Source organism: Mesoplodon bidens, assembly GCF_964165515.1.
Source record: "Mesoplodon bidens genome assembly, chromosome: 11".
In the NCBI taxonomy this organism is placed as follows: domain Eukaryota; kingdom Metazoa; phylum Chordata; class Mammalia; order Artiodactyla; family Ziphiidae; genus Mesoplodon; species Mesoplodon bidens.
The window spans coordinates 82,057,467-82,080,723 of record NC_138167.1 but is presented as its reverse complement, the minus strand read 5'-3'; the positions used below and the strand labels follow the sequence as shown (position 1 = coordinate 82,080,723).

Sequence of the window (23,257 nt, the reverse complement as noted above, 5' to 3'; positions counted from 1 at the left end):
TTTTTTAAATGATTTTTTAAATTTATTTTTTTATCGAAGTATAGTTGATTTGTAACATTGTGGTCGTTTCGGCTGTACAGCAAAGTGATTCAGTTATATATCTATCTATCTATATATTTTTTCAGATTCTTTTCCATTATAGATTATTACAAGATATTGAATATAGTTCCCTGTGCTAGACCGTAACTGAAATGTTATCTGTAGAAGTAGGATGAAAGAGCTTGAACATAGAATCTATTCATCACACCCTCGTGGACAGTGACAAGCAGCGTCAAGACAAGCAGCTTCCAGCCCCTCCCATCCCCCACTTTCCCAGACTGGCTGTCACCATTGTGAGATTCTAGGCACCGTCCCATCCATCCCACCTTAACTGAATCTGTGAACCGTTTGTCGAGATGTGGCCGCTGTTATGTGCTTTTGCTCTGCCCTGGCTGATTCCATTTTCCTTGTCTTTCCACTTGATTTGGTTTTTCTACAAATTCAGCAGTATAAATTCAGCCCATGTTGTAGACCCAACGTCCCCCCTTTTTTTATAACAGACATTTTGTAACTCCCCCTTTATTCTTCCTGTGCACATTATTTTTAAAAATCAATATAAAGCTCTAAATATAAAATGAAGGGTAAATCAAATGAAATAACTTTATAATAAAAGAATCTATTTGTTGGTATGTAAGAGCTTAGGCACTAGAGGTATAGAGAAGCAATCAGATGCTCGCATATAGTATGTAAAGTATACAAGATACACATGAATGTGACAGCTACGAATGCAGACTGATACAGGTGTATTGGTAACTCAAGTACTATCAGCATTGCTAATTTTGGTGACATGATGTTCTAAAATGGCAAATCTAGGCCATTCTGGACAAAACAAAATATTACAGTGGTTGCATTTCTGGAAAACTCAGAGCATTTTGAACACACGCAAACATACCCTTTCTATGAAATGAAGTTAGATGTTAGACTCAAATAATTATAAATAGGTTTCTCACCTTTTTCCTCACTGTGGGGGAAGGTTCTGTGCATGGCAGGCCATCAAGTGTCAGGTCCTTACCTAGGAAATACTAGCAGATGTCCCATTGTGACAACTAACAAAACCCTCCTCAAATTTCTAAAATACCCTCTAGGGGACATTGCTGCCCTCGTTAGAAACCATTGCCATGTTAGTTGGGTTTTTTGGCTGCACATCCTGGAATGCATGTATTCATCAGAAAACAACAAATTCAGGTACTATTCAAGATGTGCTTTTTTGCATTGGGGTAAAGGAAGAATCCAAAGTGCTGTGCTCTTGTCACATCCCTGATCAAAACCCAACTGTTCAACGCTTCCCATGTGCTGTAGAATAGTGTCCACATTTCTCCACGTGGCACTCAGATGCCTCCGTAATCTTACCACTACCCGCTTCTTCACCCTCCCCAGAAAGCGTATTCCGGCCACACACATTGCCACATATGTATACCCAGCCCTTTCTGCCGCACAATTTTTCTGGATTTTTCTCCTTCACCATCTCAACCTGCCCGACTCTTACTGTACTTCCTCCATGTTTCCCACCTCTTTGACCCCATCTCCCACTCCATGACATTAAAATAGAACGTAGTTTGCTCTCTTTCTCTACCCACATTGTGTGACATTTAAAGGCTCTATTAGCTTGAAGTTTGCTTATCTACACAGTTAAGGTATAAGGCAATTTAAAATATTCTTGCAAATATACAGGAAATATTTTCCAGGGACTGACATTTGTTCTTTCACTTGATGAAAAATACAGATGTTCTTCAAACCAACAATGAAAGAAGTCTTAACGTTCAGGCATTGCATGAACTTGGAAGTCTTCTTGTCTTCGCACAAAAGAAAAGGTAGTTTTTAGGAGTCAGTAAAACAAGGGAAACTTTGTTCAGCTGAAAAAATGTTTAATTATTGTGAAAAATACTGCCTTTCCTAAATTTTAGTCTGTTGATAATATTCCATTGCTGCATTTTATTCATCAAATGCTACCTGAGAGAAATGGTTATGAGCCATAAATGGTATAGATCCATTCTCTAACATTTTAATTAAAATGTCTCTTCAGTGCATTTGCCTTCCCTTTTGGAAGATAGATTTCATAACACGGATCTCAGAAAACGTGCTGCTGCATATGCTCTCTTTCTGTTCTAGGGCTGCTTTTAAATGTTGGAGTCAAGCTCTTGACGACATATTCAGAAAACAAGACGTGCTCCATACATGGAAGGAGTATGTCAGCTCACTCACCAATGCCACTGACAGCTGTTCACCTCCAGGTTCCAAAGACTACAGTGAGGAGTTTCTGTCCAAAGTTGGCATTTGGGGCTGCTTGCAAGGGGCGGTGATATCAGCGAAGATAGCACAGTGAGTGTGACGATGGAGCAGTCTGTGTCGTAGCTGTCGTCTCCTTTGTGGGCTGCCCACCCGTGCCATGTAGGGTGCCACACCTCACACACACTGGGTTCCCGGGCAGCTATGTCCATATCATACAGGCGTATACGGTCTACTTATTTGTGCTGTTTCTTGTTGATGGCCATCTCCTCTTCCTGTTAACACCTGCCACACCTGGAGTGTGAGAACCACGTAGGCATAGGTCCTTGTTCTGTTCAGCAGTGTATCCTGAGTGCCTGGCATGGAGATGGGATTCAATAACTACTTGTTGAATGAATGAACGAGTGGATGAACAGCTGGTATTTGAGAAGGAATAACAACGTAGAGGCAGGCTGACTAGGGCCTAACTTCAGGGCCCCCAGCAAGTTACTGATCCTGCCTGAGCCTCAGTTGTTCTCATCTGTAAACTGTGGTGACAGGAATTACATGACATACTGTATTAGTTTGCTAGTACAGACTAGCAGCAGAATACCAATCTGTGAGCAATTTATCGTCTCACAATTCTGGAGGCTTGACATCGAGATCCAGGTGTTGACAGGGCTGGTTTCTTCTGAGGCCTCTCTCCCTGCTCGTAGGTGGCTGTCCGCTCACTCTGTCCTCACATGGTCTTCCCTCCGTGCATGTCTGCATCCTAATCTCCTCTTCTTCTAAGGCCATCAATCATATTGGCTTAGGGCCCACCCTAATGACCTCATTTTAACATGATTACCTCTTTAAAGACCTATTGCTAAGTATAGTCACCTTCTGAGGCACTAGGGGTTAGGACTTCAACATGTGAATTTCGGGGGTGCAGTGGGTCACATAATTTAGCCCATAACACAGACTGTATTAGTTTCCTATTAGTGGTATAACAAATTACCACAAATTTAGTGCCCTAAAACCATACAAATTTATTGTCTTATAGTTACGGAGGGCAGAAGTCCTAAAATCAATGTGTTGGCAGGGCTGAGCTCCCTCTGGAGTCTCTAGGGGACGATCTGTTCTTGCATGTTCCAGCTTTTAGAGGCCTCCTGCATTCCTCAGCTCGGCTCCATCTTCTGTCTTCAGGACGAAGAGCCTGTCATCTTTGTCTCTCTCTCTCCGAGCTCTGTTTCCGTCCTCACATCTTCTCTGACTCTGACCCTCCTGCCTTTCTCTTACAAGGATCATTGTGATTACATTGAACCCAGTAATTCAGGATAACTTCCCTATCTCAAGGCCCTTAATTTAATCACATCTGCAAAGTTTTTTGGTTTTGGGGTGTTTTTTGTTTGTTTTTTGCCACGTGGAGTAACATATGCATAGGTTTGGGGGATTAGGACTTTGATTTCTTTGGGGGGGACCATTATTCAACCTGCCCCATGTAACATATGGGAAAGTCTATCACAATGCCTCGTACCTAGTTAGCACTCACGGATATCTTAAATATTTGATTAATGTGAGAAATTTAGGAAGTATGAAGAGAGTAGAGGTACAGGTTTCCTTTACCTCTCTAGTTACATTTTAGGGTGTGGTAGGCAAAAATCTGCATAGTATTTTGAGCTGTAGAGAAAATTTTTAAAAATAATAACTTGTCCTAGTTAATAATCACACTGTTTTCAGAAAATTAGCATTTGGACAGGGGAAGTATGGAATTACCACTTTAAAAATATCAAACATTTAAAGATTTTTTAAAAACTGTCAAGTTTGATTTTTTTTTTTTTTTTACCACTCCTGGGATGGAACTCTTCCTTATACACACACACACACACACACACACACACGCACACACGATCCCCGCGCAAGTTTGAGTTTATAAGTTAGTAGAGCTTGGCAGCAAAGAATAGAAAGGCTGAGGAAGGTTCCCAGCTTGAAAAGAACAGCTATAGCATTCCTGCCAGAGGACACCTCAGCTTCTCTGAGCCTCTGAAGTTTTTACTTAGTGGTTTTCAATCAACAGAAAGTCATTTCCTGGTTACCCAGCTGGAAGTCTGACTTCCACAGGCTCTGTGATACTCCAGGAGCTTTGGCTGTTCTTGGGGACTCCTTGAGGAGAAGAAACTTCTCCCCACACTGTTCACAAGGTAAAGCACCACATAGAGAAGCTGAACTCAGACTGACGAAGTTATTAATATAGTGAAGCCCACTGGTGTGATTGACATAAGATTTAGAAGAAGGTAATGTGGTTTACAGTTGCAAATTTGAGTTTCAAGATCCATGAAAGAAAACTCAGACTCTACTAAGGGACATAACACGAGACGGTAGTAAACGCAGAGACATTACCTTAATCTTTGGTGGAAAGACTTAATGTCATCGATGGATCCATAATATACTGCTGGTGAGGAAACACACTGTTTAAATCTGTGGGAGGAAATGTTTAAATTGTACTCATCAAAAATTTGATTTAAAATTGTGCACCTCCTTTTCCCCAAAATTCCACTTCTAGGGATTTATCCAGTGGAATTAATGGGACAAGTGCTCAGAAATGTAGGTACAACAATGTTTATTTCAGCATTGGAAAAAACCAAAATGGAGATGAATATTTTAATATTATGGTACATGCATATGATAAAAATATTAAAATCTGTAAAATAATGATGTAACTCATTATGTCCAAGAGTAGAAAATTTGTTTATAAAATAATATGTATTGCGTAATTTGAGTCTTACTGTGAGTGTGCATGTGTATTATTATGTGTATTATTGTATGTAGAAGAAAATCTAGAAGGAAAGTGGCCAAAATGTTACCAGTAAATCATGTTTAGGTGGTAGGATTATAGGTGACTTTTCATTTCATTTTTTTTCTGTCTTTCTATGTCCTAGATCTTGTATGAGTATGTAGCACTTTTAGAATCACAAAGACTATTTTAATTTTGGAAAATCTATGAGTGTTAGAGATGTATTTATATAAAAATAGTCTTGGAACATTGTCTATGAATGTTTCTTTTTCTAATACTTAGATTTATTCAGACATTGGACGTTGAAAAGAGAACCAACTGTTGCCTTTTGTCTGGGTTACTCTTTCAGGTAACATTTCCTATATACCTTTCTACAGTAGCCGGACCATGCAGTCAGTAAAAAAAAAAAAAAAAAAAAAAAGCAGTGGTTTAGCATATTCATAAAACTTGCACGTAGGGAAATAGCATGAACCTTGTTTAAATATCATAAGCCCATCTTTCCTTCGATGGCTGAACCCCTGTGGCATAATATTCAGCAGAGTCACTTTTTTCATTTTCGCTACAGAAGGAGGAGTTTTACAGATAAGGAAACTGAGTCTCCTGTCCTTCGTAATGTCATGTTACTAATGAGCAGTGAAGCGAGTCTGACTGAGTCTAAAGGGTTGCCTTAAGTTGCCTCATCTCTAAATAAAGTTTTGCTCAATTGCGTGATGTAAAATATACCATATAATGAAAGCAAAAAATAAGTTGAAGACTATAGAAGTAGAGTGTCTGCAGTTCTTAGGATTTGGGTTTGACTTTACTGAAGAAGAAAGGAGCTTTTATCTGAAATATAAGACATCTAAGATTTGGGAACATAGCCAGGGGCCTCTGCAATCTCCTGAAGGTTCTCTTTACTTTGAAGGATGGGACAGCCTTGTTCTAAGGAGTCTAATAGCTTATGAAATCTGGATAGATAAGATCTTTGAGAAAGGCTTCTCTGAGCATATGGCCAGAGTTTTCAATTTTCTTATGTTCCATACACTTCTGGCATGTGCTTCAAAGGGAAAAGGTGGAAGAGGCAAGGATGCAAAGGGAATGATAATCCTAATTGGATTCCTTCTATTGCGTCCTTTACTTCTGATATTCCTCATTCCTGAAGATAATGCTGTTTATGTTTTAGAAATAAGTAATTTTTTGCTTAAACATGGACATCATTTCTTTGTAATATGACACTTAAAATTAAAATTAGCTGGGGGATTTATTTTTAAAACCTTGCCTTTCTTTTTATGATTTTAAAGAAAATTTGTAAAACGAAAAATTAAACAACTGTGTAATATTCTAGACTAGGTATCATAAGTTTAATGAGCAATCTGATTAAAATTCGTTCCAGATATATACATTAAAATAACTTTATGATGCATTTGTCATCAAGAAATGTTAATTGTTTAAGATAACATAAGAAACACTCCTAAATGTACAATTTGATTTTGTGTATTCATCTTGTTTCTGAATGTCTGGTACAACGTTGGTCATATAAATTACCTAAGAAATATTGGTCAATTAAACAAATCAACTTTTTACTTAATTCAATAAAAATTCAAAATTACCTCTGCTTGATTTAGACTTCTGAAATACGTTTTTCTTTCCTCTACTTATAGGTTGGTATAGTGGAAAGAACATAGATTTTTGAGTTACATAGACATGACTTTGAATCTTCTTTTTGCCATCATTAGCTGTGTGACCTCAGAGAAGTTAATTGTTTAAGCCTCAGTTATATCACTTGTGAGATAATAATCCTTCCTTCTAGGGGTAGGTTAAGTGAGGATTAAATGAGATAATATTTACAAAGAATTTACCAAGAGTGCCCAACACAAAATTGACCGTCAACAAATGATAACTTAATATAATAATTTCTTCTTAAAATGATAATTCTTCAACTACCATGGAATTTAAAAGGCCCATCTTGAGTGGTAAAACCATTCGGAACCTATAGTCATGAGGATATTGATAAGTATCATTTATTACAGGATACAGTGTGCTAGGCATACGCAAAGCACTTTGGGAAGTAATACATGTACTTATCTTTCTGTCTTGCTGTTGCAGATGCAAGTTCCAGCTCTTCATTTCACCTTTTTCATTTACAGGGTTTGCTTAGAACCACACTTCTACACCCTAAAGCTGCACGTTGCTATGCTCAGTATGAAATCACTCAGCTTCTTCCCGGCATCGAGCTCTTCTCGGACAGATACCGGGCTGACATCTGCTCTGTAGTTGCAAGTCTGTATTACATAATCCGTGAACTGCACTTTGCTAAACAAAATCTAATAGTAAGTAATTTGTAAAATCGATAAATCTTAATTCGCTGTGGTATCTTACCCCACTTACCGTATACTTTTCAAGTTTTACTAATGTTCTTTTGGTCAGTTCTTATTTAACTTTTAAACTCTATTTTCGGGATTCAGATCTGTACTTCAAGATGAACTATATTAATTAATATTCTTTCTTTGACATCACTGTTTGCATTGCCTTTTGGGTACAATAGCCATGCCTATTTGATTTTGTTCTCTTATTTTACTCTATTATTTTACCTTTCTAAAAAGACATTTGGTGAAATTGACTAGAATGTTGCACTGGTCTCAAACACAGGAATCTAGTGCACTTATAACTTCACTGCATTAAGTCATGCAGGTCATATCAGTATCGAAACTCTGGGAGTATTTCTTTATTGAGATAAATTTATCTTTGTGTCTTGTCTTTTCTGTGTTAAGGGCACATCTAAGTGAAAAACAGATTCTAACTGTGAAATTAAAGACAGACACTTCTTAATATCCTAGGAAATTTTTTAAAAATCCAAATACAACTCTCTTTTCCTTTAGGGAAATAAGCCACAGTATGTATCTCATAAATTTGAAGTTGACTGCATTTTAAACATAAATTAGGGTGTTCTGTTGGTTATTTTATATTTTCCTCCTTTATCTTATTTGTCCTTTTTTCTTCCTCTGTGCTATTTCCTCTACCTCTGTATCTCTTTTCCCCTATGTTTGTTTGTTAATATATGTTCTTCCTCTTTTTCTGCTTCTTTCCCTTTCCTCTACAATTTTCATACTTACTTTCTTTTTTCTCATGTATTGTTTTCTCTTGTTCTAAATTCACTCTCTCCTTATATTGAAAAGATTTACTGCCCCCTGATATTAGTTGTTAAATTATAATGTCATGTGTTAAAGTGAAGAGGTTGATACATGCTTTTAATACTTGGCAGATTTGGCAAAAAATGGTTTATTAGAAAAAAATAACAAAGCAGTGCTCCTCTCTTGTTAAGGGGATTCATTTCTGGATTTAGGAAATAGTTTTTATCCCCTGGGTAACCTTTAGCTGCCTAGCCATATTCATATATAATACATATCTCTGCCCTGGAAAAGAAATGAGACTTTTTTCTCTGAAGCTTGAGAAATTGAGAACATTTTTCTGAATAATTAAGCAATTGGCAGCAATAAAATGGTATGTTTTTATTTGTCACTAAAGAAAAGAAACAATCTCAAAGGTAATAGCCAACTCGCTTTGTGCTGCATTAATTACAGAAAAAAGTATTGTGTTATGTTTGTAGAGCACCATTGTAGAAAAATGTATTGTGTTATGTTTGAAATCATTTAAGACCAGTTTTAGTCCTTTTTTAAAACTGTTGCTGTTAGCAGCCGCCAGTTGACTGGCAATGAGATTCCTTAGCTAAACTTGCAAGATGTAAACAGTTTCCATTTTCTATTACACTACCTTCCAGAAGGAGCCCAGTGGCTAAGGAGACAGCTGTAACATATAAAATTTGCTAGGGGACCCGTTGCTGTGGGGTCATGGGAAATAGTTTGCTAAATAATAAGGATCCCAGTCCCCCTTCTTGCTCCATCTGCCTTTGATGGAGCAGGACCCAGTTGTAGGGACTGAGCTTCAGTTTTAAGTTGAGATCAGGAGCTGTTCAGAAGTCTAGGCAAAACTGTCCCTCAACACCTGCCTTTAGCTGGATACTGGTTTGGTCAATTGAAAAATTGATAGTCTGTAAGCTTTCACATATATCCATGGGACTTCAAGAAGATTTGAACTTTGGGGTTAATTTTAGGAAAATAAAAATGTTACATGAAGAGTAAGCTTGCGTTTTAATCAGTAGAATATATGCTCTATGAAGGCAAGGACTTAGATTTTTTCTCATTCAACAGTGTCTGACATATAACAGGCCTGTTGTAAATATTTTTTGATGATGGAGATATTCCAGTTGAAGACAAATAGCTGACATTGAGACGAATAAGTAGAAGCTATTAGGGGACATGGATGTGAGTTCCTTTGCTTTAAATTTTGCATTTATTTGATAGCTCATTTGCTAGAATGTTTGCACAGGCCTCCGTAATTCATACATATATGTTGAAATAATTTTTTTTCAAGGAAGATGATTAACTGGATTTTTATTTTTCCATGCTTAAGGAAATGTGAAACCTAGGTTTTAGGTATCAAGTAGCATCTACTTGGAACGGTTAAGTCACTGATAGCACTTTAAAATTCTGATAGAATTATGAAACATATGTTAGGCAGATCATTTCACTTATACCAAACAGTACAGTCTTCTAATATGGAAAAAGCAATCACAATTTTGCATAACATCTGTTACATCAGTATTTGGATAAATTGTATTATTAGGTTATTAACTTGATAAAATACGTTTCAAAACAAAGAGTGTTTTTCTCTTGGTAGATTCTGCCTCTTCTTGCATTGTACCAATATTTTGTTTCTGGAATTTGCCAAGACCTAGTCAGAAATCTAGAAGCAAGAATCCTCAAGGTATGTTTCAAGCTTTTTAAGACACTTGATATTTTTGAACTGTTAAAGATATTGTCATGAATTACTTTTTTATTATTATCATCATAAGCTGATAATAATATATGGTGTTGTACTGATATTAAAAAAAACTTGCCCGACATTTTAATAAAGTATGAGAAAGAGCCATGTAGAAAGGCTTAGATCATTTTATTCTTGGGCCACAGTAAAGTGAGGAACAGCTACCCCTGGTAACAAGGCTCACCTGACAACATTCAGCCTAGAAATCACCATTTCTGAAAGACTGGTTTCCTCATGGAGACTAATGAGTCATTTCCCAAAGTTTCTGGGAGTTTTTTGCTAAGGATCTTTATGTATATCATGGTATACAGGAAGTTTTTTTTTATTGCACAGACAGTTGAGGTGATAAAATGCACAGGCACTAAATTACAATTAATTCTGTAACCCAGAGGTCAGGAGGCTCTCTGCCTTCAAGATTCATGTGCAGTTGGCTTGAACCCCATGTGGAGTGGGGAACATCAAGCATCTTGTTTTCTCTGCCCCTTTTCCCAATCACACATGGTCGCAGGCTCCCACTGTCGTTGAATTTGTTTTGTACATGGATCCTTTCAGCAGCCAGCGAATTTGCTCCCTGTTCTGCACTTCTTCATCTCTAATATGGAATTCAACCCTATTCCCTATTTTACACACACACACACACACACACACGTAAACACACACACTATATCCACCCAAGGTCTTTATTTCTATATTGGACTTTACTGAAAATTGGGAACATAAGGAAATTTTAGTTGAGGCAAACCCAGCAACTTAAAATAGAATATTTAGCATCTCTGAGTTTAAAATATTTCTTGCCCATTATCCCACTCTTTTGCCTCCTATCCCATGGTTTCGTCAGCCGTGTGCTGGTAAATATTTCACAACTCACTCTAAAAAAAAGCTTTGATTTGTAACATTTGCAATTTCCATGGTATAAATACTCCCACTGCAGCTGACTTCAGCCTACCAACTGGGCGTTACTGAACGTGGGGCTTCGACAAGATGTGCCTGGTTGGCTCTTGCAATTGCGGGTGAGTGGGCTCCCACACTCCCCTAGCTTAGCCCTCCTTCTCCTTTTTTGGAAATACCCTTCTTCCCTGATCCTTCACATTTTCTAATAAGGGAAAATAAGACTTGCCTTTGAACTGCTCTCTCCATCAAGACCCTGCCTGTGGGCCTTGTTTTCAGACCCAAATTGTCCATTGCATTCTATTTCTAAGTAAAGATAACACCTTCCCTAACAGGAATTGTGATGCTCTTAAGATAATACATTTTAACCTGGGAATAAATAATTTGTAATCAGCCATGAATTCTGGTTCACCCTTTCTGAGTTACTGAACTCTTAACAGTTCTCTGGCTTTTGAATTCTAACAACAGTTTTTAAAAAGCTGCATACAACTTTTCTCTGTTTTTAAAACAGTGCTCTCTTCAAGACTGCAAAATTCTCGAGGCTAAGGCCTGTATCTTTTGCATCTTTTGGATCCGTATAGTGTCTTGAGTAATAAATTTATATACTTGATATTCAGTAATTAATTGTTGAATTGGGTTTAAAATCTTTAGACATATATCAAGTGCCTACTGTCCACACTCTCCTTGGTGTTTGGTGGGAACTCACCGAGAAGATCCTTGGTAAATATTTATTGCTTTATCTTTGAAACCACATTTATCAAGTATTTCCTATATAAAGGCACCGTGTTAGTAACTCTAACCAAAGAAATGTAACCCATGGTCTTTGCTTTTGTAAAGAGGTGAAAATAGGGAAGAGAGATGGGACATACACACAAGAGAATAATGTGTGTACCTCCCACTTGATCATTTCCAAACGAGTGTGATGAACACTACTTCCAGGAGTTTGAAAGAGGGAAAAATAAAATGGCTTTGGGTCTCTAGGTTTTAACCAAGTAGATAAGATTTCAGCTTGAAAAAAATAGAACTAACTGAGTAGGAGAGGGGAAGAAGGGAACATTCTCAGCAGACAGTAGTGTGAAGGATGTAGAGGTGAGGAAGTATTGACTTGTTTAGGGGGCAGAGGTGGTTGGGTTAGACTAGGGTGGAGGTCTTGAGCAGGCAGTTCGGAGAAGATGACATGAGGACACCAGAGGTCCGTGATGGGGAGGAGACCAGGGGCCCAGTCTTGAATTCCAAGCCGAGATGTAATATGGAGGCTGAGCAGTGAGACAGAGGAGGAGGTTGTGGTGTCAGAATTGGGTGACAGTTTTATTCTGATGTCACAGGAGGCAAGAAGCATGGACGGGTTGCAGTGACAACTAGTAACATGTCAGAAGGCAGTCCAGAGAGGCACTGAAAGAATCTGGAGCAAAGGTTTTGATTAAATAACTATTTTTTATTGATTGTTAGCACTTGGCAACTGTTTTTGTACTAGAGTAGCTTAAAAGCCAGTGAAGAACTATGGACTGTCTTCTGTAGCCTTGGGTTGGGAGAGGGAATTCATGACACCGTTTTGATCAGGAGAAGGATGTGATCAGATGTATCTGGTAGGCGTGTCAGGAACAGAGTGAGATGGGAGTGGGATCTTATCAGCATAGTAGGACTGGAAACGCAGCTAGGGTGTTGGCAGAAGCACTGAAAATGGGCAATTAATGCATCATACAGAGGAAGGGATGATAGCCCCCATAGGCAGAGTTTGCCTGACCTTCCCGAACTAAACTGGGGTCAGTGAGTGGGAAGAGAGAAAAGTCGTAATCAGGAAATAGCAAACAGTGATGCTTTCTGACAAATCAAAGAGCAGTAGATCACACTGTTAAGTCTCTGCAGTTGCACTAGTGTCTTCCAGGGGAAGCTTTAAGACCTCTTTATGATCAACTGGTCTGGCTTCACTTTAGAACTGTCAGCATCCTGAAAGATTTATTACTCTCAACATATCCGGCATTCCTGGGAATGGTTCTGTATTTGTATGACTGAAGGGTTGATTTATGAGCGGTTCTTTTTCCCATCTGGCTTGTTTGTGTTCACAGTGTTCGTTGTTTCTGAAAATACATGTCCATTATTATCACCATGGCTTTTTCATATGGTCAGATTGGTTTGATAAACTGAACCAGAGATGGCCTGAACAGGTGGTCCATGTACAGCAATCTCACAGTCAAGCCCAGAGGAAACACCTTACACAGATACGGGGAAATGTTTCCTCCAAGGGGCAAAGAGCTCCAATGACTCCCTAATGCCTACTTTGATATTATATGGCACCAGGGAGATTAGAGCCCAAGGTGTCTTAGGCAAGAGCCAAAGTATGCAGCTCAATAGACAAGCTGTTTTCTCTTCATCATTAAAAATATCCCCCTGACTTCTTATGTTTTATTTTTATGTTATTGTCACATCCTGTCTCCTTCTAACTTACCTTCTTTTTATTTCTTTAAAATTGGTACACTCTTGAGATTCCTAAGATAGTAGTTAAAGGAAAAGAGAGAGTAAGATGAGTATAATGTTGAGAATAAAGTGGATTTTCTTTTTCTGTGTTTTAGATTTATATCATCTTCATCCAAGTTTGTACTTCACTCCCTGCTTCCACAATCTACCCATCTCTGTTCTCTGTAAAGTCGCTAGATGTTTTCAAAACATAAGTAAGGTACAGACCCTGCCCTGTTCAAAACTCTCCAATCACTTATCATGCAGGGAATCAAATCCCAAGTCTCCACTCTGGTCTACAGGCCCCCATTCGCACCTACCTCCCAACCCTCTTCTCTCTCCCTAAGCTCCTGCCACACAGGCTGTTCCCTGAACACACCAAGACCCCAGGATTGCTCCTGCCACCACGTGACCTTTGTAGTCAAGGTCCCCTCAGCAGTTTTCACGTCTCCCTCCATCATATCATTCCCAAACCTTCTCTTGAAGGTTTTCTCCTCAGAGAAGTCCCTCCTAACCACAGTTTCAAAAATAGTATTTTGTCAGTACCTTTTATCTCTGTTCATACTGTGTATATCTTCATGTATCACTTAAATTTAGCTAACCGTATATCCCAATGGAGGTAACCTCCAAGAGGGCTTGGTGCAGAAGAGGAGCTCAGTATACCTGCTGAATGAACACATGCATTTGATGATTTCTTCTTGTAATTTCCTAATTGAAAGTCTTGCTGGATTATATTCAAAATAAGCCATGTACAATATATAGTTACCAATTGACTAATGTTGTTAAATACATGTCTGTAAAATCAACAGTGTCCATTGTGGATAAGAAAATGAACAGTTGATGCGTTGTGGAATTCATCTCCTGGTTTGTTTGACATTCCTCAGAGCGTTAGAGAAATCAGGAGTGTTCTTGTTTTGTCTTTCTTTTAAACCATGCTTGACCATGGAACAAAAGGGTGAATTCAATTTTTTAAAACTCTTCTGTGTCTATCCTAGTTTTTAAAATGTGTTTGCATCTGATAAAGTAAGCCACATCTCATGAATGGCCATTGTTTTGAAAAGTCGCTTGATGTGATTTACTAGCTTCTTGGTCGCCTGCACATGTGAACTGGCTTACACACAGACACATGTATCTCTACCACTGTGTTGTCTAAACATTAACTTATAATGCATTACCAATATGAAGCAGAAATTTTGGATCTCGGCAAGTTGATGATTTTTCTCTAAAATTTTAATTTTGTAAGTAAAACAAATGGTTTAATTGAGAATCTCTTTTTTTTCTTTTCTTTATAGATAGAAGTCCTTATAGATTTGGGATTCTTTTCCGAAGCCTTTCATGAGATATCCCAGATTTTTTATGGAAAAAACATGCCTTCTTCAGTACCCGCTGGCTGTAAAGCTACTGGAAGAATGAAGGTAAACCTGCCAATTTGATTCAAAGCTATTTTTAACCTTTTGAAGGTCCTTTTGAAGGCTACATTCCTAAAATCTGGGGAATGCTTCCACAAAAGGGTATTTACAAGTCTCTGGTACTGCACACTTCTTTGTTAAGGTTGATAAGAGCTAACATCAGACAAGGTTTCCTTTGTCTGAAATGGAAGAAGGGTGGGTGTCATGACAGGGAGGGGAGCGTGGTCTTGCAGTAGGTTTTTACTGTGGAATTTTGACTTTGTGTTATCATGGACAGTCTCAGTAGACACACTGATCAGCCACTATCTCTTAGACTTTTGGGTCTGAGCTTATAATTTCTAGTTAATAGTTTTAGTCAAAATGGTCTCTCTTCATGTTTTATTTGGATATTTTGATTTATATACTTTATACCAAAGAGTTAAGCATGTGTTCACATTTCTTCTGATTTTTGTGAGGAGAGAATGTTCCTCTATTTTGTCTAGTCTTTTTTGATTTTGGGAGAGAGTTCTACCTGGCTTGCTTAATTTGTATTTGTAAATTGCATGATTGAAGCATCCTTGAAAATGAATACTGACCTTTATATTTAAATCAAAGTGAGCTCTTATTGTCCTCTGCTTTGGTTTTTGTGGTGATCTGGGAATCCCTGGGTGATCTCGCTTGGGGCAGATGCTTGGACCCTCATCCAAGGGCCAGCAATAAAGGAAATAGGAGGAAGCAACAAGTCAGTTCCCTGGGAGAGACCATATGTGTGAGCAGTGAGACTGGCAGACACGATACATGCTGGTGGGAGTCAAATTCAGAGGACCTAAAAGAAACTGCGGAATAGTTATGTCTTGAAAACTACTTGCATAGGCAGACATATTTACATATAATGCATACATTACTTCAATGTATACCTCTAAAATATTGCTGCTTTTTTCTCAATATGACTGCTACAGTGTTATAATTTATCGTAATGAGGTAAGTGTCAAGTTATCTACAGAAAATCCTAAGAGGGACGTTCAGTAGACGATTGGATAAGTGTGTGTATGTCTGTACATCTACAGTGGACCCTCTGTATCCGTGGGTTCCACATCAGTGGCTTCAACCAACCATGGATTGAAAATATTTGGAAAAAAAATTCCAGAGAATTCCAAAAGGCAAAACTTAAATTTTCATGCTAGCCAGTATTTACATAGCATTTACATTGTATTAGGCATTATAAGTAATCTAGAAATGATTTAAAGTATATGGGAGGATGCGCCTAAGTTATATGCAAATACTGTGCCATTTTATATGAGGGACTTGAGCATTGCAGATTTTGGTATGGGGGGTGGGGAATCCTGAAACCAATCCCTCACAGTTACCAAGGGACGACTGTATATTCATCTATCTAGCTATCTATGTGGGAGTCAGTCACGTTTTTTGGTTCATTTTCTATAGCACAAACTATTTCATCTTGTTACCTGGGTTAAATTAGCAGTATTTTCTTGCTTGCTTCTCAAGCAACAGCCTTTCCCTGTTGTAAAATAGTTTGCGTTTTGTTATTTAAATTATATTTTAATTCATTTAAAAATATTTATTGAGCGCTGACTGAATACAGGCACTAGTCCAGACATGGGGATAGAGCAGTAGAAAGATAAATGGAGTTATTGCCTTCCTGGAGGCATGTTACTATTGGACAGTCCAGTGAGGGAGACAAATAATAAACACATTAAGCACGTAACTACATGTCAGATGGTGACATGCTCTGATGGACAATCAAGCTGAGTTGAGGGGACAAGGAAGTGACCAGAGCAGTGGGTAGCTGTTCTATTGAGGGTGGTTTGGGAAGTCTCTCTAATAAGGGAGTGAAAGATTTGAGGGAAAAACCTTCCAAATAGGAGGCAGTGCAAGGGCAAAGGCCTTTAAGCTGTGGTTGAGGAAAACCAGGAAGGCCACATGAGGCTGGATTAGAGAGGAGCAGGAGGAGAGGGCAGGACCCAGGAACCAGGTCATGTCGGTCCGCCCAGGGCTGGGTGAGGACTGGAGTTTACTCTAAATGAGATGGGAAACCTTGTAGAGCTTTGAACAGAGGAGTGATGGGACAGGAAGTAAATTTCAAAGAACTGCTTTGCTTGCTGTTTGAGGAATGGGCTGTGGATGAGCTTGGGTGTAAATAGGGAGACCAGGGAGAAGGGCTTTGCCAGTGACCTGAGCGAGAGGTGACAGTGGTCGGGGTAACAGTGGTGGGAGGAGTGGAAAGTGGTAAAGTTCTGGGCACGTGGCGACAGCAGAGCTGGCAGCATTTGCCAATGATGGTTGAGATGTGGGATGTAAGAGGAAGAAGTCAGACCTGACTACCCAGTGTTCAAGGTGAGCAGCTGGTAGCAAAGAGTTTTCATTGACTGAGTGGGGGAGTCCCGCTGCCCCAAGGCAGGGGTGGAGCGTGTTAAGTGCGAGACTCCTAGTGGACAAGCAGGTGGAGATACAGCCCAGGTAGGTGCAGAGAGTATATGTCCTGGAACTCAGGGGAGAGGTGGAAGCTGCAGGTAAATTTGGGAGCACTGGCAGAAATTTAAAGTCATGGGGCTTCCCTGGTGGCGCAGTGGTTGAGAGTCCGCCTGCCGATGCAGGGGACACGGGTTCGTGCCCCGGTCCGGGAAGATCCCACATGCCGCGGAGCGGCTGGGCCCGTGAGCCATGGCTGCTGAGCCTGCGCGTCCGGAGCCTGTGCTTCGCAACGGGAGAGACCACAACAGTGAGAGGCCCGCGTACCGCAAAAAACAAAACAAAAAAAACAAAAAAAAAGAAATTTAAAGTCATGGGACTGGGGGAGAGCAGCTGGGGACCAAGGCAGATAATGAAAAGTAGAAGGCAGAGGACTGAAACTCGGGGCCCTCCACATTTAGGGTCCGGAAGACAAGAAGGAAGGGGAAGCCCGTTGGGTAGAATAGGAAACAAGAGCGTTTTCAAATAGACAAGTGGTCTGAAACTCATTTTTACAGGTAAATTCCAAACTTCATTTTTTATCAACTAGTTTACGTAAGACAAAAGCGTGGGCGAATTGTTTCCCGATGGATTATGACTTCAAATTTTGTATTCTCAAAGTTAATTTGCAGCTTTTCCAGCTTCAGTTGGGAATTTAAAAAGTGTAATTGAAAGAGGAAGTGCGTTCAGGGTTTATAATTAAAATAGGTGCCAACGTTATTAGGCTTCAGGCTAGTTATTTAAAGACAGGATTAATGAATTAAATTTCAGTTGAAAAAGCAGTTACTGGAAAAGTCTTACAGATTATGATTGAACTTTTTTTTTTTTTTTTTTTTTTTTGCGGTACACGGGCCTCTCACTTTTGTGGCCTCTCCCATTGCGGAGCACAGGCTCCGGACGCACAGGCTCAGCGGCCATGGCTCACGGCCCCAGCAGCTCTGCGGCATGTGGGATCCTCCCAGACCGGGGCACGAACCCGTGTCCCCTGCATCAGCAGGCGGACTCTCAACCACTGCGCCACCAGGGAAGCCCTATGATTGAACTTTTCACGGGCTTTTAAATAAATTCTATTTTTAAAAATATACTCATATTGGGATTCTGCTCTCATCACCAAATCTAAACTCCCATCATTAACCCTCTTCAAATTATATCACCAAAGGTCTCTCCCTGGGTTCAGTTACTCACTTTTCAATGTGTTAAAGGAAATAAAGAATATCTTCAAAAAAAGAAATGTTTTTAAACACTTACCAACACTTTCTTCTGATAAGAGCAATATGTGATGTCTTGATTTAGGGATTCCTCAAAAGCAGATCCTGTGACAAAGATTTGGGAACAATTAGTGTGTTTGAGAGATGATTCCAGGAAGAACAGTGAGTGAGTGGGAAGGTCAGACAGGGAGAGGAGGAAAACCACTCCATAGAGCATTAATGAGATCCCCGCCTCAGGCAGGTGGGGCCTGCAGAGAGACAGTCTCTTGCCCCTCATTGGTAGGGGTTGCTCCTTGCACTTTCAGCCTCTCCTGAAACTCTCCTGTGGCCACAGAATGCCCTCAGGCAAAGAGGTACAGGTGCTCGAAGTAGGATACCACGCACATATGAGTGGCCTGTTCATGGAAGATGCTGGTGACTTCCAGGTGACCAAGAGGATGTGGATGTGGTATTAGTATTGACATCTAAGAATGGGCACCTTTTAAAAAGGGCAGCTGTACCAGAAGAGATGCACCCTCATAATGATACAATAATGTTCTGTGACAAATGAATTGAATGTTTTCTAATTCAGTATTATATTTAAAGCCAAACATATTAACAGGAAATTCACAAGGGAAGAACCACAAAAAGCATCCTTGTGAAGAGTAATACAATTTACCTCAAACTGGCAAAAACATTTCTAAGTGCTAATACGCAATGCTGTTGAAAGTGCAGTAATCCTGGCATTTTCATACAACATGGGTGGAAGGTAGATTGAGCTACCCCTTTTCAGTTTTCTCAATATAGTCTTATCTTATGACCCAGCATTTCTGCTTCCAGGAATCTATCCAAAGGTGATAATTAGAAATACCAGCAAAATAGTCACCAATATTATTTAAACCAGGGCTGAATGGTGGGGTGAGGATGAGAAGTGGTCTTCTTAGATGTCTAACAATAGGAGAGAGGTTATTATGCTACATTCATAGGATAGAATGTTACTGAGCTATTAGACAAGGTTTACAAATAACTTAATGGTGTGGGAAAATAATTATGATGTAACATTTAGTGAAAAGGAATGCAAATACATATACAGAATTTTAAAATACATCAAAAAGAAACTGGTAGTAAAGACACCTAGATATTAACATTGACAACCTAAAGACGTTGATTTTTGCTTTCTTCTTTATACTATACTTGTCTTTTCTGACTAGAGCATGGATTACTTTTATAATAAAAATTATATTTAAGATAGTTTTAGAACACATTAACAGTTTCATCTAAAGGAGCACTCAATACTCTTGTTTCTAATATTAACATTTTGTATATTGGCAGCTATTTCAATCATTTGACTCGGGAAAACCTCTTACTAGTAAAGAAAATATGCAGGTAAGGATAATGATATTTTATAAATATTGGATATTTAGTGTGGATAATTTTTGAGTCATTTCAATCTTTTTGGTATGTATAATCTTTGTTTTTGAATATCTCCTGTGTAATATGCTCTTCTATGTCTGGTAATGGAGTCTGATCTCCAAATATTGAGGCCAGAGATACAGTCGGACCCAAACTGATCTGGTGTTCAGATGGAGCAAATATCAGTTACTGCTCCTCAATTTTCAATTACACATGCATATTCAGTTTGCTTATCTAGCCATGCCAAGTATCTAATATCTATCTAAGTTACCTAATAACTTTAATCATCAGTAAAGGATTTTGTGATAGCCCACCTGTTCAATACTGCTTTTACTCGGATCCATTGCCCCAGTCTGAGACTGCCTCTCAGCCAATGTATGGAAGGTTTTCTTTTTCAATTTTTTTGGAGGGTATAACTGACATAACATTGTGTAAGTTTAAGGTGTACAATGCATTGATTTGATACGTTTATATATTACAGTGTGATTACCATCATAGCATTAGCTAAAGGAAGGTTTTCATATGACATTTTTTATAAGCAATTCCTCCAATTTCCCCACTATTTTTTACAAAGAGAGGACCAGACTGCCCATCCCAATAGGTTTATTCTTGTCATTAATGGAATGATTGGGTTTTAAAATTTTGGTGACCTAAAAGCATTTAAATTTTATCAAGTCATTAAAAAAAAAAATCTTAGGGACTTCCCTGGTGGCGCAGTGGATAAGACTCCACGCTCCCAATGCAGGGGGCCCGGGTTCGATCCCTGGTCAGGGAACTAGATCCCACATGCATGCCGCAACTGGAAGTTTGCATGCCACAACTAAGGAGCTTGCCTGCTGCAACTAAGGACCCGGTGAGCTGCAACTAAGACCCAGTGCAACCAAATAAATAAATAAATATTAAAAAAAAAATCTTAGAGTCCCAGCAGTTTGTCCACTAGGAAGTGTTGGAGTGAAGGGTGGTAGGGCAACCATTGTTAAGGGGGTTACAGAGGGGCAAGGGGTTCACACAGGCAGGCGAGAGTTAATGCATATAGACAGGTACACATAGTTTTTGGTTTTTTTAAATGCTCAGAAACAGCATTCTGTTTCACTAAGTAAAGTATTAATTTTTATGAAATAACTTTGAGAGACATTTCCTCAAAATTGCTTTATTTTCTTCCTCCATAGTTTTGATAGGAATTTATCTACCTTTTATTAAATGTAATCTTACTACTTTTCTATTATTGTTAATTTTATTCTACAAACTTCACTTTTAATTATGCTTCAGATGATTCATTGTTTTTGCCTTAAAATTTGTTTTAATTTATAAGCAAGTTGCCTGGAATGAAAGAACTGGTATTAGGAAGGTACAAATACATATTCATCTTTCATTGTAGTGTTCTGAGACCTTGGGATGCTTCAGAATATTTATTTCTTTCCAGTCATAAATGCCAGGGCATCCTAAAAACACTTCTTTTGGTTTTGGTTATAAAAGTGGTCTTGGGTATAAAAGGAATGTTTGTCTGATCTTTTTTTTTTTTTTTTAAACAAAAAGAGACTGACTACTGTATAATGGAAAACCGATTTCTATTAGCTAATTAATTAAAACAGAACTGTTGGTCTGCTTAAGACACTTCAGATTACACTTCATATTTTCTGTATAGAGGGAGAGGAAGGAGTGTTGGATAGCATTAATAATTAATCTTCTTTTGATCCTCAAGAGTTTGTGTGTAATTGTCAGGGCTCATTAAATCACTGTTTGCTGTGGATAGAAAAGAGAAATCTTCTCCTACACACACACCCCGCCCCCAACCAGTCTGAAGTTTCTTTTCTAGATGGAGAATGTCAACCATTTCCTTAGTACGATCATTTGTTACCAGGTCAGGCTCAGAGTTGCTCCATGTCTGGCTGTTTTGCAGGTATTGCTTTCCACCCTTTAGAAGGGCTTAAGGTAGGAGAATGAACAACAGCAACAGATCTCCCCACTGCGAGCATTGCCTCACACTCTCCCAAACAATGAGGTTTTTCTTTTTTTAGTTCACGTAAGGCAAATAATTTACCTTTTTTTTTTTTTTAGAATACATAGCCCCAGCATCTGCCTTTTATATTAATTCAACAAATATTTAATAAGAGCCTGTTGTGTGCAAGGTACTCTTCTTGTTCTGTCAGATAAATACATCAGTTAATAAACAAAACAAGTTCTAAGCCCTCAGGGAGCTTATATTTTAGTGGGCAAGACTAGTAATAAACATATATATGTACACGTTATAAATGAGTAAATTATATAGTATGTTAGGAGGTGAACCATGCTGTAGGGGAAAATGAACCCAGCAGCTCATAAAGGAGATTGGGAACATGGGGCTAGACTGGGGTTGTAATTTTGAATGGGACAATCAGCTTAGTCCTCACTGAGGTGACATTGGTGAACAGACCTGAAGCAGGTAAAGGTGCAAGTCCTGTGAAGTCTGGAGAAAGAATAATCTAAGAACAGGCTACAGTGAGTGCAAAGGCCCTGGGGCAGGATTGCCTAGCTTAGTGAGGGACATCTTGGCCAGTGTGGCTAGAGTTGTGTGAATGATAGGAGAGCAGTTGGAGACAAGGTCAGAGAGGTTGGTGGTGGGGTGCTCAGATGGAGAAGGGCCTTGTAGGGCTTTTGTCACCTAGGCTCCTACTCTGAACAAAAGAAGGAGCCACTGGAGGGTTTAGGGCAGAGGTGTGGCCTGATCTACTTGTGTTTTAAAGGGATCACTTTAGCTAATCCATTGAGTCTACTGTGTGCCAGGTACTGTCAATTAAACACATTAGTTAACCAATAATACAGATTCTCAGTCTTCACAGAGCTTATACTGTGTGTGTGTGTTTGTGTGTTTGTGTTTGTGTGGGAGACTAGGAATACAGTTTTGGACATGTTGAGTTTGAGATATCTGTTAGACATCCAAGTGGAAGAATTGAGTCACAAGTTGATTATATGAGTCTTGAGTTAGAAGAGAAGTTGGAGCTAGAGACAAAAACTTGGGATTTAATCAGCATTTAGATGAGATTAAAACCATGAGCCTGATTAAGATCATTGAAGGGGAGAGAATGAGGGGATGGAAGAGGATGGAGCCCTGGGACACTCCAATATTTAGAGGTATAGGAAAAGAGGAGGAACCAGCAAAGAAGACGGAAAAAGAGTAGTGTATATAATAAGGAAGAAACCAAGGGAGTGTGGTGGCTTGAAAACCAAGAGAAGAAGCATTTTCAGAAGAGGGAATGATTAATAGTGTCAAATTTTGCTGAGAAATGCACTACCATAATTCACAAAGTCTTAAACATGCATTTTTTAAAACATTTAATAGCTCTGCAATCAGAATGCATTTTACAATTGTGGGCATGTGAAAGTTTAATTGGCATATAAAATAATGGTGTCTTAGATTAACATGGCATACAAAGACTAAGAATTAACCATTAGATTTAGCCAAGTGTAGGCCCTTGGTGACCTTGACCAAAGGGTTTCAATGTAAGGATGGAGTAGGTTTAAAAGCAAATGAAAGGAGAGAGATTGGAATATTGACAACCTTGTAGGTTGTTGCTGTTAGGGGAAGTGAGAATTAGGGT

At 38.9% G+C, this 23,257-nt stretch overlaps 1 protein-coding gene across 1 annotated transcript in view; it reads left to right on the top strand.

Annotated features, from left to right (window-relative positions):
- CFAP54 (cilia and flagella associated protein 54) overlaps window positions 1-23,257 on the top strand; it is a gene marked incomplete at its 5' end in the record, with an annotated part of 331,419 nt that overhangs the window by 179,223 nt on the left and 128,939 nt on the right. The window contains 7 exon segments of the mRNA XM_081249749.1: window positions 1,763-1,850; window positions 2,149-2,358; window positions 5,303-5,369; window positions 7,147-7,329; window positions 9,737-9,823; window positions 14,515-14,637; window positions 19,599-19,652. Coding sequence (XP_081105875.1) covers window positions 1,763-1,850; window positions 2,149-2,358; window positions 5,303-5,369; window positions 7,147-7,329; window positions 9,737-9,823; window positions 14,515-14,637; window positions 19,599-19,652 — 812 coding nt within the window.